The following is a 15,103-nucleotide window of genomic DNA, read 5'->3' as shown; positions in this document are numbered from 1 at the left end:
CATTAAAAGAAATAACCCCCTTGCTATAGTTTCCCTTATTTATTTCAGAGTATTTTACAAGCAAAGGTGAGAGCCATTCAGAAATCCATTTAATTGAGTGTGTGTTTATAGAAAATTCCTGTTTATATTGTTCCGGGATTTTTTTTTTTACAGTTTTCTTACAGTGACAGTAAAAGTTATTTATTATGATTTTTTTTGGCTCACATCCCTTATTGCTGAATTTTTCCCACAAACTACTATGTTTATGGGTTCACTCCTCTGTATTGTATCACATCCAGTATGAGTGGCAGATGGCGTATAAAACACATAGGAAGTCAATTCACTAACATGCCAGCGTACAACCAAGAAAGGGAACTTGTATGTCTTTTAAACCTGATGCAAAACAGTCTTGAGCAGGAAAGGTGGGGACTGGGAACTTTTCTCCTACGTTGAAACCGACCTTTGCCACTGGCAGCCCAAGGGGGGAATGGCTTTAGAAATCCCAGCACGGCTACCCGGTCACCGGCTGACACCGGAGACACAAGAGAGAGTGTGGCTTGCCTTGAAGTGGGTACCAAACAAAGAGCTGTTGCTAATGACCCTGAAGTGTAGAGGTTCAGCCAGCTTCTAATGGAAACAAAACAAGCTAATGACCGCCTAGTCGTTAATTATATGGCTTTTAGGGACCCAACTTGGAACGCCTCATCCCAACCCTAGTAGTTATTGTCAATAGCCAGTATCCTGTTTATGGCCTCTTTCCAGTCCAGGCTACAGAAGCATTCCCTTTCATGTGGGAGGAGCCCTGGATTTGTCTCCCACTTCTGCCTCCAGGCACTTTTCTTATTCTCCTGGGACTCGAAATGTGAACTCGCATGCAGGAGGCAGCAGTATTGCACTCCTCCTTTAATTCTTCCCTAGAAGGCAGTTTTCCTTAGAGTCTCAGGAGCTGTTCTCAGCCATAATGGCGGGGAATTCAGTTAAATTATTATTGAGCTAGGGCCCATAGTACAGAATCTATCAGTGCCCTTCTCTCTGTAAACCCAATTAAGATGAACAGGAACTCTGCAGGATCATAGTTCATTGCAAATGGGACAGGAGAATATCCCAATAAATTGCCACCTGCAAAATAGGAAGAGATGAGGGTGGTGGTGTTTCGGCACCAAAATATCTGGAGCTGGCCCTGTTGCAGAATGAGTTTTGATCTCATGTGCTTCTTCCCCCTTAGAACATCTTGCTTCTTTGTTGTTCAACACAATCCCCTTGCTATATTTTGTCGTTGTGAAGTGACAAGAGCAGGAGAAGGAGCTAGAAGAAAAGGTTAGCCCTAGCAGAGCAGCAAAAAAAATGGCCTGGGCGGTGGGGGGGGGGGGGCTTCTGGAGCCAGGCTGATGGCCGCCCTTTGAAGCAGCATCTCTTCCTGCTGGCATTTTGTTTGCTTCCGGTTATGCAGAACAGCAATCTATTGATTGCATTGAAGTGTTTGTGCATCAGATAAAACGCTCAGGCTGTAAATGAGTTATTACTCATGACTTTTCTATCCCATCCTTTGTCCAGGGAGCTCAGAGCAACATACCTGGTGTGGTTCTGCTTCTTTTTCTTCAAAACAAAAGCATGTGTCTGATTGAGCACCCAGTTGGCTTTATGGCTGGCAGTGTAGGGATTCGAATCCAGGTCTCCCTAATCCAGGTCTTTTCATGTCACTGTCATTTATGACAATGTTTACATTCTTTACTGGTTCTTAGCATTTTGAAGTCTGAAAGCAAGCTGTGTGCCAGCAGCAGGGTGTTCAGCTCAGGATCCTGGAGCCACTTCTTTTCTTCCTTTACAAAGGTTTACAAACCTCTCTGTTCACAGTTTGCTTAAATATTACTGTTTGGTAATAAAGTCTGAAATAAGCCTTCTTCTGAAAAATGGCACACTTCCTTGGGTCTTTCAGGGGCACAGCTTTACAGCCTTTCTTTCTCTTTCTCCTAGATTGAGCTGCAGAAGAGGAAGATGAAGCAAAAGGAGCTCTTCATATTACAGCTCCTAGAAAAAATCTCTTTCCTTGAAGGAGAGGTAAGGCTTGTGTCTGGTTAAATGTCTGAGAGTTGTCATTGCAGCAGATTCTTTGGCTAACCAGTTCTCCTTCTTGTTTAAAAAACTCCCCTAATGCCTTTCTTTCGGCTTGCTGTGTTCTCCTTCGCTGGCACTGTGCTCATGCAGTTTTTAAATCTCTTGTGTATTGTGATTTATGTCAAATTGCATGGCGACATGGGCAGGCCCCAACTTCCTACATGTTCTGTACTCCACCTAGGTTTTAGAAACTCAGTGCCTAATAAATATTAACCTATTGAGATTATCTGTTGCCCAAGTGAGTATCGATGCCTGGATGTTAGCCCATAATCATTCCAAGCCAGGGTATTCCCACTGCACCTGTTAGTGTTTGTTTGGGAGACAGGTACTGCTGAAAAACCAATTTCTCTACATTTAATTGAGAAATGCATTGTTTTACTATGCAAAAGCCACCTCGAGCAGATCCCTGGAGAGGTGGCATATATACATTTTCTGAATAAGTAAAAAATAATTGGGGAATATGTTGGAAAACTATAGCTTGAAGACTTATGTTGAGAACTTTGTTTTTTTAGAATAAAGAATTGCAAGACCGTTTGGACTACTTGATGGAAACGCAGCCGAAGACTGATGTAGAAACGAGAGACATCGGAGTCGGTTGTGATCTTCCACCAAGGTATCTGGACCCCGGTCCCTTCTGGTGTCCCTTTTCTCGCCTGCCCCTTTAACAGGCTGAGGCAAAGGGAGTGTCTGAACCGGCTTTTCTGGGTGGATTTCAGAGAGGTGTGGGGTGGAGGGAGGAGGGGAGGAATCCGAGTGTGGGTCCCCTGGGCGAAGCTCTCTGCCCCTTCGAAGGAAAAAGAGCGTTATTGGCCACGTGTAATAAATGTTAACGGGCTTGCTGTTGTTGCTTGCCAGAGGTTCCTTAGAAGCATGCGGAATAAGTCATTTCACTGGAATGATTTAATGAGGCGCCAACCAAATTACTCAACTCTGATTTTTACCCTCCTGACATAACAGCCAACTATGCTGGCTGGCAAGGTTTCTGCCTTCTCGAGATGGCGCTAATTGGGAAAGTGATGCTGTTTCCGAGCGTGGTGGCCAGCAGTTACGCGCAGCTTCTGGGAGACTGAGAGAGTGCCCAGATCACCTTGGGAAATGGTCCTGGGCTGCGCCTCCGTTTAACCTCATGGAGCTCCTTATTTCTTTGTTTAATTTTTATGAGGAAGTTGATGTCATGAATTTTTATGGGTGTGTGGAAAGCACAGAGGTAGCAATCTGTACATGCACCGTGTTAGATGCTCCCACTTGTGACTTGGCAGCATCTGGCAAAGAGATCCAGAGGCATTTCCCATGCCGTTCAGACTGCAATAGGCTGGCTGAAAGCGGGGAGCAACCCATCAGGGCACCCAAGAAGGAGGGCAGGCTCACCCGGCCATCTCCTTCTGGGGGTAGTGGGTACTGGGTCCGGCCCAAGGAGGGGTCAAACAGCAGTAGCCATGGTGGACGGGCGGGACTTGTCAAAGGCATCTCACCCCCGGCCCAGAATCTGGAGTCAGCACTGGCTTTGCTAATCATACACACATGTAGTGAAACCCTTTACATGAGACTCAGATCCTTGAAGTGCGTGAATCAAAAATACCGGTTGAGCCTTGAGGCATCTAACAGCTTGTCCTCCCCCCCGCCCCTTCCAGCACTGAAAACAGCAGCAGGCCTGTGGTGGTGACAGTGCCTACAAGGACATACACTCCGTTCAAGAGAGTCCTGGAGTATTCCTCAAGAACCAGCACATCCAGAGACGACCTCGCAGGCCCAGGCCTTCCTCCCAAGTGAGCAAGCTTCTTGTGCCTCCCCATCTTGAAAGACTGAGGAGGTCGGAGGTCGTGCGTCATGAAGCACAGCTGGGCCTGTCCAGAGCCTCAGAAACGCTGTGTTTGAAGTTGCTCTTGTCTGGTGCTCACCTGCAGGAGAGCAAAAGGTGAGCCAAAAGGGGCACCTTGTCAGAGGCAGGGCCTGTGCCATGTTTTCAGCACGCTTGAACAGCAAGACTCCTTGTGCAGTTTGCCAGACTGCATAGCACTCCAAACTGTGAAGGGAAACGGATTTCTTCTTTAGCATTTTCATAAGGCTCGTAAGCGGCTGTCCTCCTTCTCCCCCACATCCTTGGCCCAGGGCATTCCTTCCTGCTTGGAAAGGTGATGGTGTGACTGCCAAAGACATCTTTGTAGCTTTTATTTGTCTAGAAGGGGTGCAGGGCTGTGGATTGTCTTTATGTTTCTGGTTTAAAGAATTGGGGGGGGGCTTTAAGATGCTGAAGAGGCCGCCTGTTGAGCACCTGCTGTACGTTTCCGCCCCACCCTTCCCCTCCACAAACCTTGGTGAAATGAACGGCATCGGCTTTAAGCTTGGCAAGGGTATTAGCTGCTGTATTTACTTCTGTGGCCAGTAACCTCCGGATCTGCCTTGAAGGCCAAATGAGATGTTCTGCTGGGAGATTCATTCATTCCTCTTCTTAGGAGTCTTTTTAAGGGGAAAAGCCGTTGCACAGTTCCCTGGTTTAGACTGGGGAGCCCACACAGACCGTAACCCTGATCAAAGTAGATCCTCTGTTCTCCTGCACGGTTGTTTGCCTCTGTCTGCAGGAAATACAGTGTCAATTCTCCAGGTATTTTAAGAAATGAACGTTTTCACACACTTACATTTAATCTTCCTATTTAAGAAAGCACATTCCTTGGTATATTTAACATTTCGTAATACTGATCCATTGAAGTATGGATAAAAATCCTTTGTCCTGAAGTTTCAGCTGGATTTAGATAGTACCAGAGCATTATGTATACTCCTGTGTTGGGTCTGGTGTTATTGGACAGCAGTGCTGGTGGGGCCCACAGGCCTCCTCCTCACAGGATGTGGGCGTCACACAATGTGCGTGTTTTGTGTTCAGTTCTGTTCTTGATTGAACAGTTCATTCTGCTCATGAATGGCAGCGTTTAACTGATAAACACTCGGCAGGATGGAATCTGGTAACTGCAGTGCTAAGCAGAGTTAAGCCCTTCCAAGCCCAGTGACTTCAGCAGGCTTGGAAGGGCATCACTGCCCTTGGGAGATGGCACAGCGGAAGAAGTACTGGCTTTAGGCACTGTTCAGCAGGTGTGGCTGCCCTGGCGACAGTATCCTTTCTGATCTCATGTCGGGCTGGAAAGAGCAGCCAAGGAGAACCTTCCCTTCCTGCCTCTCGAGAAGTCCCTTCCTTCTAGAAGAGCCATTTCCCTGGTGATGCAGTTTCTGAGGACCAAACGAAACATTGTGCTAATCATGTGGCTGCCTCTAAAGCCAGCAAGGATACATTGAGCTGTCCCGTTTATGACCTCTTCCCGTTTGCTTCCCTCCATGTGCCTGAGAGCTTCACAAATCATGAAGATGACAGTGGTCTACTTGATGTTACGGAGGCGGGGAGGGGGCTAAAATGCATAGTTCCTTGTTTGGGAAGCGGGTGTGTGCGTTTAATGTAGCATTCACTTTGGCCCTAAGCTGTCCTTTGGAGCAGTACATATTTATATATTTCAGCCACATACAGTATTGATAGGTGTTACATGAAAGCTGCATATTGATGCTGCCTCTAATATATATATGATGGAATCTGGATTTTTGTATTGCATTTGCCCAGACTACAGCCGTGCTACTTTACCTTCTGAGCCCGTACAAAGTAATGAAGTGGCAGTCCAAATGGCAAGACTAGCCAGCTGTTTTAGCCTTTTACAAAACCCTTTGTGATTATAACTTTGTTCTTTTGTAATTATAACTTTTTTTCTTTTACCTGAGCTCCTTCTCTGACTGTGCCCCACGTCGTCTATCCCCACCCCAACTTTCACATAACTAGAAAAGATCTTCTCTGGGCCTAGGGTGGGTGCCAAGGAGTTGCTTTGGCCCTCTAGAAATTGCCTGCCATAATGAGGGAGGGTGAAATTGTACACGCCCTGCTTCTTTATCAGATTCATATGCCATTCAGACATGCTTTTAAAGTGGTTAACATCAAATGCAAAAATATTTTCTTAAAGATAGCATCATTAAAAGCAGCCACATTCAACAGAATTAAAAGAAGGGTCCAAATAAATAAATAAAACCCCCAAATGACAGTCAAAGGACCAGATTCAGAAGCAAGTGATTGGGCCAGCTCTCAGAAGCCAGTCAAAAAGCCTGTTTCTGGAATGTTGGGGAAGACGATGCCAAACCAGCTGCCCATCTGAAGGTATTTCAGAGTTCTGGGGCGATGGTGGAAGGGGCCCTGCTGCTTATCTGTTGAATCAGCACACGCTCCATTTTTGGAGGCTAGTTCCAGCTTTTGAAGGACTGTGAAGATTTGCAAAATCACATCAACCAGAAGTCATGGTAAGATTCATGAACTTGTTATTTCATGATACATACGAAGCTCTGCAGGTCTCGGGAAAGTTCTAGCCTGTGGTGACCAGGCCTTCGTGGCAGCTTGGCCACAGGGGCCCACCCAGCGCCCACACTCTTCCGCACCTTCGTTTCATTTCCTTTGGCTCTGCTGGTGTGGGGTGCGTGCTAAGTGCATCCTCTGTAACTGTGAATATATTTCCCCTGAATTGGCCTGCATGGAGAATGGAGCTTCACCTGGGTGCCTCGGCTTCGCGATGGAGTCGTGGGCTTCAGAAGGTGCCACGATACACGTGTTAAGAGAGCAGAGGAGCCTGCAAGTCGCATTGAACAGTGATGTCCTTGTGTGTGAGCTGATGTAAAAAAGAAGTCAGTGGGCCTCAGTCCGGTGTTGGACGAATGAGCGGGAAGAGAGGTAAAAGACGGAGGAACTGGAATGATGTGTTGTCTTAGGTAACACCTTCTGCAAGCCAAATGATTTTCATCTTCCATGATTTATTATTTATTTTATTTTATTCGATTTATACCCCGCCCTCCCCACAGATGGGCTCAGGGCGGCTAACAACATTAAAAAATACATTAAAATCACAATTAAAATATTTTAATATGTTTGTTCTTGGAAGAGGAGCACAAAGTCCAATAGACATCACAAAACACAAAGCAAATTTAAAGCAGCAAATCAAAGAAAACTGTATTAAGGCAAAAGAGTTGCCTGACTCAGCTCAACCAAGATTTTCATCTGGGGTGACCACTGGAAGTTCTCCCTGTATTGACAGGCACTTCCAAGGGTTCGATCTGACCCATTTTCTGCAGTTGCCTTGATGAAGACTTGTGTCGAGAAGCAGTGAGCGAGCAGCTCTTGCTTTCAACGTGCAACTCTTGCTTGGTATTGCTCAGTTTTCCTTTGGCACCTGACTGAAGTTCTCCTGTTGGGTGGTGGCAGGGTGTGGGGCGTGTTTTTAAGGCTCTTGATATTTTCCCTCCCTTTCTGTCATGTTTTTCTTCTTTGTAGGAGTCAAAAAGCCAGGTGTTTCTTACTTCTGTATCAATAGCAATATAAGCTTTGTTCTGACGGTGCCTTACAGCTCTTACAGTCCTCAGCCAAAGAGTGCTTTAGCAGTTCCACAAAAAACTTGGTATTTCAAAAGACTTTATTTGTTGGTTCCACTTGTATTTAGAAATGTCCCTTTATTGCACTGTCTTAAAAATGTGTATTGTGTGATGTCATTTCCTTCTAGAAGGCATTTGAGTGCCTCCTTGATCAAATACTGCGTAGAAGTTGCACTGTGTATATTCCATGTTTTAAAAAGGAATAGTGCAATAATAAATATGAAGTATACATTTTCTGTGCTTTCAGATTTTTAATGTTATGCATATATCTGAGTGAGAAAGCCCACCAGATTTCGCTCCTTGGTTAGAGAGTCAGAACAGGAACATTTCCCTGTTCTGTTTAAATACTGGGGGGGGGCCTCCCAAAATGCTGCACGAAACTCCTCCGGAGTCAGATGCAAGCATGGACTTGGACATAGGAGTGCGTGGAGCGTGACTGCATCTTAGAGAGCAGAGCTGCTTGTGTGTGTGGACAGGGAACACGGGCTTAGCACCATAAGGCCACATTCTGGTGCCACTCTTGTCTCCGGTTCCCTCTGGAGAAGATATGACCTCCTGGTGACCTTGAGGATGAACTGTATTTTCTTTAAGGAAGTTCAGTATCTTTTCATTGGTGTCACCGTTTTAAACGAAACGTCTGGCCAGGTTCTGAAGCAACCCCCCTTTCAAATAATAAAAAAGAATGACGACTGGCTGTAACAGAAGACAGAGGTGCCATTTTCCTTATAAAGTTCAGTGTTGTGTAGTGGTTAGAGTTTCAGGCTAGGACCTGGGAGACCCAGATTCAAATTCCCACGGTGCCCTGGGAGCTTGCTGGGAAACCTTTGGCCAGTCATACTGACAGCCTAATCTAATAACAACAACAACATTCGATTTATACACTGCCCTTCAGGACAACTTAATGCCCCCTCAGAGCGGTTTACAAAGTGTGTCATTATATCCCCACAACAATAATCACCCTGTGAGGTGGGTGGGGCTGAGAGAGCTCTGAGAGAGCCATGACTGACCCAAGGTCACCCAGCTGGCTTCAAGTGGAGGAGCGGGGAAACAAGATTCTCCAGATTAGAGTCCTGCTGCTCTTAACCACTACACCAAACTGGCTCTCTACAACGACCTGACAGGGTTGTTGTAATGATAAAGTGAAGGGGAGTAGAACAGTATAAGCCACTTTAGAATCATGTATGGATGTGGAACCTTACAGAGTAAGATAAGCAAAAGAGAGTTTCCAGTCGATGATCTGGCTGGCACGAGACACGATGCTCTGTGACATGCTACTAGCTGTGAGGGGCTCTGGGTATTGTAGAAGATTTATTTTATGCGGGGGGAGGCGTGTGTGCAGAGCCGTCATGCAGCCTTCCTGTTTCTTACTTTGGCCTGTTCTTTTCTGTCCAGCTTCTTGATTTGAACATTGATAAACACCCTCATGTAGCTTCTTAAAAGACTGAAATCCGTTGCCAGGGCTGGCTTTCTTAGGAGAACTTCAGACACTGGACAGCTTTGTGGCGAGAGTGTGTTGTGAGCCTGGGCCTAGCTCAGTCAAAAGGAGTTCGTGGAAACTCCCTATAACCTGCCGCCCTTTCCGATTGCTCAGCTGCAAGTGGATGGACTGGCTTGAAAGCCCCAGAGTCTTTAGTTCTATTACCTAAGCAAGTAGCTTCTCATGGGAGAAAAAAAAACCCTGAACAGCCCCCTGGTTCCTGTTCCCCTTTTGCTAAACAATCACAAGGAGGGGATGGGAGAGGAAGTTACTGCTGCAGCACCTTCTCTTTAGAATCCCTTTTGGACAACCAAGTTCAGGCTGACTTTCATGTGCCTTTTTTAGATGCAAGTCACTCTCGTAAGAACCCTGGCTCACATCCTGCCCAGAGACACCTTTTAGGGATCCGAGGTTGTAAGAGGAAAGAGAAGGTGTGACCAGGGCTTTTTTTCAGGGGGAATGTGGTGGAACGGAGTTCCAGAACCTCTTGAAAATACTCGGAAATAGTGCTTGAAAATAGTATTATTTCAAAGAATCCCGTGTGTTTCTTCCTCATTTCCCTCTTGAGAGTTCTGCCACCTCTTTTCCCAGGAAAAAAACCCTGGTGGGTGTGACCCAAACAGGGAGTAGAAGGATGCAGCTGGGAGCTTGTGAGGGCAAGGTGCGGTTCCTGGTAGCAGTTTGGTGGACACAGCCTTCCCAACCCATAGCCCGTTCTTCCTTCGGCAGGAGCTGCACCAAATGGGAGCTGAGCTGGGTAGCCCTTTGGTCTTTGCCAGCCAGCCAGCTCAGCAGCTGGAGCTCCAGAGGGCCCTGGGACATTGTGGAGCAATAGCATTGGTATTAAGCACCTTGGTAAAAGCTCAGGCTGCTACATGAGCTTCGTGTAAGTGGCAGCACCCCGTCCCCTCATAAACGAAGGAAATGGGGGGAGGACAGCACCAAAGGTTCAGCGTGGGTTAGCTGAGCCAAGCCTTTGTTCTAAAATAACTGCGCGTATATACCACTCTTCTAGACAGATTAGTGCCTCAGCCAGAGCAGTGAACAAGTTAGCGTTAGTTTTATCCCCACAATACAGATGGGGAGCTGGGCTGAGAGGAAGAGCGTCAGTGGAATTTGTTGGTGGATCAGGCCACCAGTCCATCTAGTTCAGCATGCTGTTTCCCAGAATATTCCTGGCTTCCTCCTGTTGAATTCAGTGGTACGCTGCTCCTGTACATAGAGGGTCTGCTTAGTCGCCATAGGACTTGATGCACGGCGCAAAATCTAATGTTCCCTTTTCCGGGTCCAAGAGAGGTAAGCCACGAATTGCTCTAATATTTAGAAGCCATACACACTCCTCTAAATGACTGGAGGGAGGGCACTCTGCTTATGCTCAGATGCCTCTGCGGGGGGTGGTGGCGCTGTTTTTATATGCAGGGTCTTCTCTCTGCTCGCGGGTCAGGATTTGAGGCAGCCACACACACACTCGCCCTCCCTCCCTCCGGAGCTTCCCAGGTTCGGCTCTGCAGCAGGAGAAAAACAGGAAGCTTGCGAACGCGCCGCGGGCGAGGAAGTTTGGCCCTGCCGCGTCTCCGTCGCGCGCTTCCGGGAAAATGGCGCCCCCCTAGGCGGTCGCGGAAGTGGCCCAGCCGACGCCGCTTCTCTCCGGGGCCGGCCATGCGGGCCCTCCTGTCCCTCCGGCCGGAACAGCAGCATGGCCGAGCCGGAGCCGCTGCGGGGCCGGAGCCTGCCGGAGCTGCGCGAGATGCTGAGGCGCCAGGAGAGGCTGCTGGGCGACCGGTGAGCGGCGCGGGAGCGCGTCCTGTGGCAGGGGGTTCCGCAGACCGGAGCCTGCCCTGGGCGCTGCTCTGCGTTGCTGGGATGCCCTCGCTGTATGGCGCACTGGCTGTTCTCCACCACCCTGATAAGGGGGTGCGTGGAAGAGCCATGCCCAAAGAGCGCCTGTTCCTTGAGGACGCTTCTGCAGTTTCGCTGCCCCAGCCCAGGAAGGTCTGCATCCAGACATGTCTCTTGCTCGCAGTGTTTTGCACGCGCGTTCCTTTTGAGGAAAAGCAGTTTGAGCAGGTGGAGCGGCAAGCCTCTGCCAGACTCCACAAAAGAGCTCGGCATCTCTTACCAAGCGGAGGGTGGGGTATAAGAGGTCCCCTCCCTGCATATCGGATCAAAGGTGCTGCCCCCTCTCCCCACCCCCGTTTAGATGCAGCACTGCTTGAGATGTCTTTTTATTCTGGTGGGAATGCAGAGGTGGGCTGCCTGCAGGGCTCATCTCCTTGCCAGTCCGGAGCACAGCGGAATGGCTGGCAGGTAGTGAGCCCTCTGGAGGCTGCCTGGGCCGCTGCTTCAGGAGTCAGCAGTGAGGGGTTTTTTTTAAGGAGAACTAGGGCCTGCCCCTGCATATCTGGAGTAGGAATCCACAATTTCCTTCTCTTGCCTCTTTCAGGAAATTTATATCGAGGCTCCCTGATGAAGGTAAAAAGGTCTCCGCTTCTGCAGAGAAACTGAAGGTTGCAATAGCACAAGAGGAAGAGCTAAGAAGAAGAGCAGAGCTTTTGTCTGCGGTGAGGCTCCAGTTCCAGAAAAAGCCAGAGGAGCTTGAGGCCAGCCAATGTGGAACTGCTGCCAGTGAGGACATCTTGGTCGGCGATGATCCGCCTCTGATTCCTGACACTGCTGCCTCTCATGCAAACAAGGAGCTTGGATCAGCTGTGCAAAATAAGCCAAGTGTTGGGGCCACAAAAACAAGGGCAAAAAATAAACCAGAACCAGCCAAGCAATCCCACAGGGACTCCTATCCTCTCCAAGAGCAGAACAATGTTTCAGAAGTACTGCCCACCTCCAGGCTTCCGCACCATGTTCTGGGCTTTGCTGACAATGCAGCCGGACCTACGGACAGAAGCACCAAGGCACTAGTGGAGGCCCTGGAAAGGCTTTCGATTGCGGAGCAGGAGCACAAAGAAGAATCCACTGGGAAGGGGCTGAATGCTGAGTGCAGAGAGAACCCTTTTCAAAGTCTTCAGCACCAGACTCCAAAGTCAGCACACTACATTGAAGTGTTGGAATGGAGAGCTAAGAATCCAGTGGAGAAAAAGAGCATGTTTAAAACCAACAGGTGAGCAAGGTGAGCAGTGCGGGCAGGTGGTTTTCTTTAGCATACAAGCTTGTGTGTGTCTCATGCTGAGCCATTTTTGCAGAATTTGTTTTGTAGCTGTCCTTCACTGAACTCCTTCTTGCTTTGTTTATATTAATATACTGGGGGGGCATGCTAAGGTATGTTCATCTGAATTGGGTTACTTGGGGTCTTACTTGCTAAACCAAGAGAGCTGACAGTTGGCCCAAGATGATGTAGTGGGTGAGGCAGAAAATCCAAATGACACTTGTTGAATGGGGGACCCAAGCCATGGGGAAGACCTCCTGCACAGGCTGGTTAAAGCAAACCCCCTGGTGACTTGGCGCCAACAGCTTCCAGTCCAGTGCCTGAGGAAGACGGTGTGCAGGCTGAGCATCTTTTTCTGTGTTGGATGGCTGGGAGAGGTGACACCTGCCCTTGCTCTCCGGCTTCTTGTAGAACTCTAGCTGAATCATCTGGATCATCCAACAGCTCCTCCAAAGCGCCTTCCCCAAGAGGTCCCCTCTCTTCCCTTTCTGCTGAAGAAAGACGCCGCAGAGAGAAGCAGCAGCTGGATGATGTCACGGCTGCCCGGCTGCCCCCCCTGCACCATGCACCTGTGCAGCTCCTCCCCATGGAGGCATCCATCACCCTTCAGGTCCAGCAGAAAGCAGCTTACGAGGTAAGGGGGGCTGGGCTGATGCTTTCTGGGCAGGCCTGGCTCGGTCATTGAGGGGCTGGAGGCTGGGCTCCCTCTGGCTCTCTGGAGTGTTGGGCAAAGGACAGCCCCTGGCAAGGAAGCCTCTTGGGATCAGTTGCCTTCCGCTGAGGTGCTATTTCTTCTGTGCCCACTGGCTCTCAGAAGTCTCTTTCACAACGGTCTGGCATCTGCTTGGCCCGCTGCAGGTCCCCGGTTCAGTCCTGGCATCACCTTTTACAAGGCTGAGGCAGTAGGTGATATGGAAGACTGCTCTCTTTCTGGGACCACTGAGAGCTGGTGCCAGTCACAGGGCACAGAGTCAGGCTCAGTCGAACACAGGTCCCTGAGTTCATGAGTGTTCACATTTCAAACGTGTGTGGCAGTTGATTTTGCTCCCAATATCATCTTCCTGCAACACTGGTTCTAGCTTCAGATGGAACAGTTCTGATGGAGTAGACCATGTTTTGTTCCCTCATCATCCAATATTCTTAACAATCTGCGAAGGTCTCTAAAGAGCCAGCGTGGTAGCAAACCGCTGCACCTTCTGATTCCAAGGCAGTGATTTCCCTCTTTGTTGCAGGAAATGCAAGCTAAACTTGCAGCCCAGAAGCTAGCTCAAAAGCTTGGCATTCAGATGGTGAGCTATGAGCCAGAGGGGGAGGCGGCAGTCAGCTACCAAGAAGTGAAGGACGAAGATGGTTACAGTTCCTCTGAAGATTGAGTCCAAACCCAGATATGTTGCTTTCTACAGCATCAGTACTCACCTGGCCTTACAGCCAGAGGTGGCCAAGGGCTCAGACAGAGGGCTGCTGAGGTTTGTGTGGCCTTTCACTGTTCTCTATTGTTCAGTAAAAGTGTTGGGGACTTGGAGTTCTCAGAAGCAGCCTCTCTTAACCTGCCAGGCTGCGACATGCTCCTCGGCCACTGTGTCCTGTCTCTATGAGAGCAACTGTGGAGCGGGGGCCACTGCTGTACAATATTTTCTACTGACAGATTCTGACACAGCGTTTCTATATTTTCTACTGTATTTCCATGTGTGATCCCTGGAATAAAAGCCTACCTTGCAGAGGAATTGCTCCACTTTCTTCCAGGTGAGCAGGGGCCTGCCAACTTCTGGGTGTTGCAGAGAATTGTCTGGCTGACCGATGTGCTGGCATCAGCCTAACTAGGACAAGGTCGTGGAAACATTGGAGAAGGCTGATGTGGCCAGAGACAGCCCATGGCCCTCTGCCACTGGCTCAAGGGATTTCAAGGAGAGTATCACGGGAAAAGAGTGGAAAAAGCAATAAACCATGAAAAGCTAACTATAAATACATTGCATGTCCCAAATTATAAAACAATTGTATAGCAAAATTCTTTATAGCAAAATTCATTTTATAAAGTGCATAATTAACAATTTTTAAAGTGCTCTAATTTCTAAAGTGCAAAATATTGGTATCCAGAACAAGAATAATCTTCTACTTAAAATCTCACCGCAAACTGGAAATGTCTCACACTTAAAAGTTACATACAGTCATAGAATGGCAACTTGGCTGAGAAATTTGTTTAAACATGACACTGTATCCAACTCATAGATATAAATACAACATGTCCAGTTCTTTTTTAATTGCAAAGATGAATATAAACCGGGGATGGTGTATGTAGTAAACTTCTGAATGAAGTGTGGTCTGGATGACGTTGCGGCTTCTTTTTCCCAACAGAGAATCAGCTTGCACGCCCATCTTTTCTCAAGGTATTGGCTGCTTCAATAAACGTAATTATTGAATTCTATCTTGTACCATAAATACAAGCATACAAACGTGCTAATTTCATAAATACTTAAAATCATCAAAAAAGTTTATCCGCATAGAGCATTAGCAATTCCATTCTCCCAGCAGCCTGGAAAAGCCGACCTCACTCATTTCTTTTATCCAGGAGGCACTGCCTACTCCCAGAGAGGGCTCACAGTTTGAAGAGACAGTAACAGTAAACCATCTGAGCTGCATTTACAAGAAGCTAGAATAATCTGTGTGCATATTGAGACGGTATGGAGAGATGGTATTCAGTTTAAAGATCTGATATGCCTCCTGCTTACAAAGTTCCTTTTGAGTGTCATAATTTTGAGACCCTCGGTGTCTGTGTACGAGTCTTTTAGTGACTGTAAGGGCATGGAAGGTCTGTTTCCGTTGACCAGTTAGATTCCAATAGACAGTTTAACAATGCATTAACATCCTAAAAAATAAATGAGTATTCTAATACAAAATTAATATGATTAAAGACTCCCCCCCCCCCCAAAAGCTGG

The 15,103-nt window shown here is 47.8% G+C and overlaps 2 protein-coding genes across 3 annotated transcripts in view; both read left to right on the top strand.

The window, feature by feature from the left end:
* The window catches only part of MYZAP (myocardial zonula adherens protein), a 32,906-nt gene extending 25,134 nt beyond the window's left edge, over positions 1-7,772 (top strand). The window contains exons 11-13 of the mRNA XM_055002463.1: positions 1,954-2,037; positions 2,607-2,707; positions 3,726-7,772. Coding sequence (XP_054858438.1) covers positions 1,954-2,037; positions 2,607-2,707; positions 3,726-3,864 — 324 coding nt within the window. The 3' untranslated portion in view covers positions 3,865-7,772. The remainder of the gene's footprint in view (positions 1-1,953; positions 2,038-2,606; positions 2,708-3,725) is intronic.
* Positions 7,773-10,610: 2,838 nt separating this feature from the next.
* Positions 10,611-14,445, top strand: POLR2M (RNA polymerase II subunit M). Of its 2 annotated transcripts, none has more exons than XM_055002466.1 (4): positions 10,611-10,795; positions 11,457-12,125; positions 12,582-12,804; positions 13,403-14,445. In XM_055002466.1, exons 1-4 carry the CDS (start codon positions 10,710-10,712, stop codon positions 13,541-13,543), a joined length of 1,119 nt encoding a protein of 372 aa, XP_054858441.1. In that variant the 5' UTR covers positions 10,611-10,709; the 3' UTR covers positions 13,544-14,445. The 2 variants fall into 2 exon arrangements, with proteins under 2 accessions (XP_054858441.1, XP_054858440.1); XM_055002465.1 differs by lacking the exon at positions 10,611-10,795 and adding an exon at positions 10,807-11,005.
* The last annotated feature ends 658 nt before the right edge of the window (positions 14,446-15,103 follow it).

The sequence above is a fragment of the Eublepharis macularius genome, chromosome 18 (assembly GCF_028583425.1).
Source record: "Eublepharis macularius isolate TG4126 chromosome 18, MPM_Emac_v1.0, whole genome shotgun sequence".
NCBI lineage: Eukaryota > Metazoa > Chordata > Lepidosauria > Squamata > Eublepharidae > Eublepharis > Eublepharis macularius.
The sequence above is the reverse complement of the archived record's forward strand: the minus strand, read 5'-3'. Positions and strand labels throughout refer to the sequence as shown.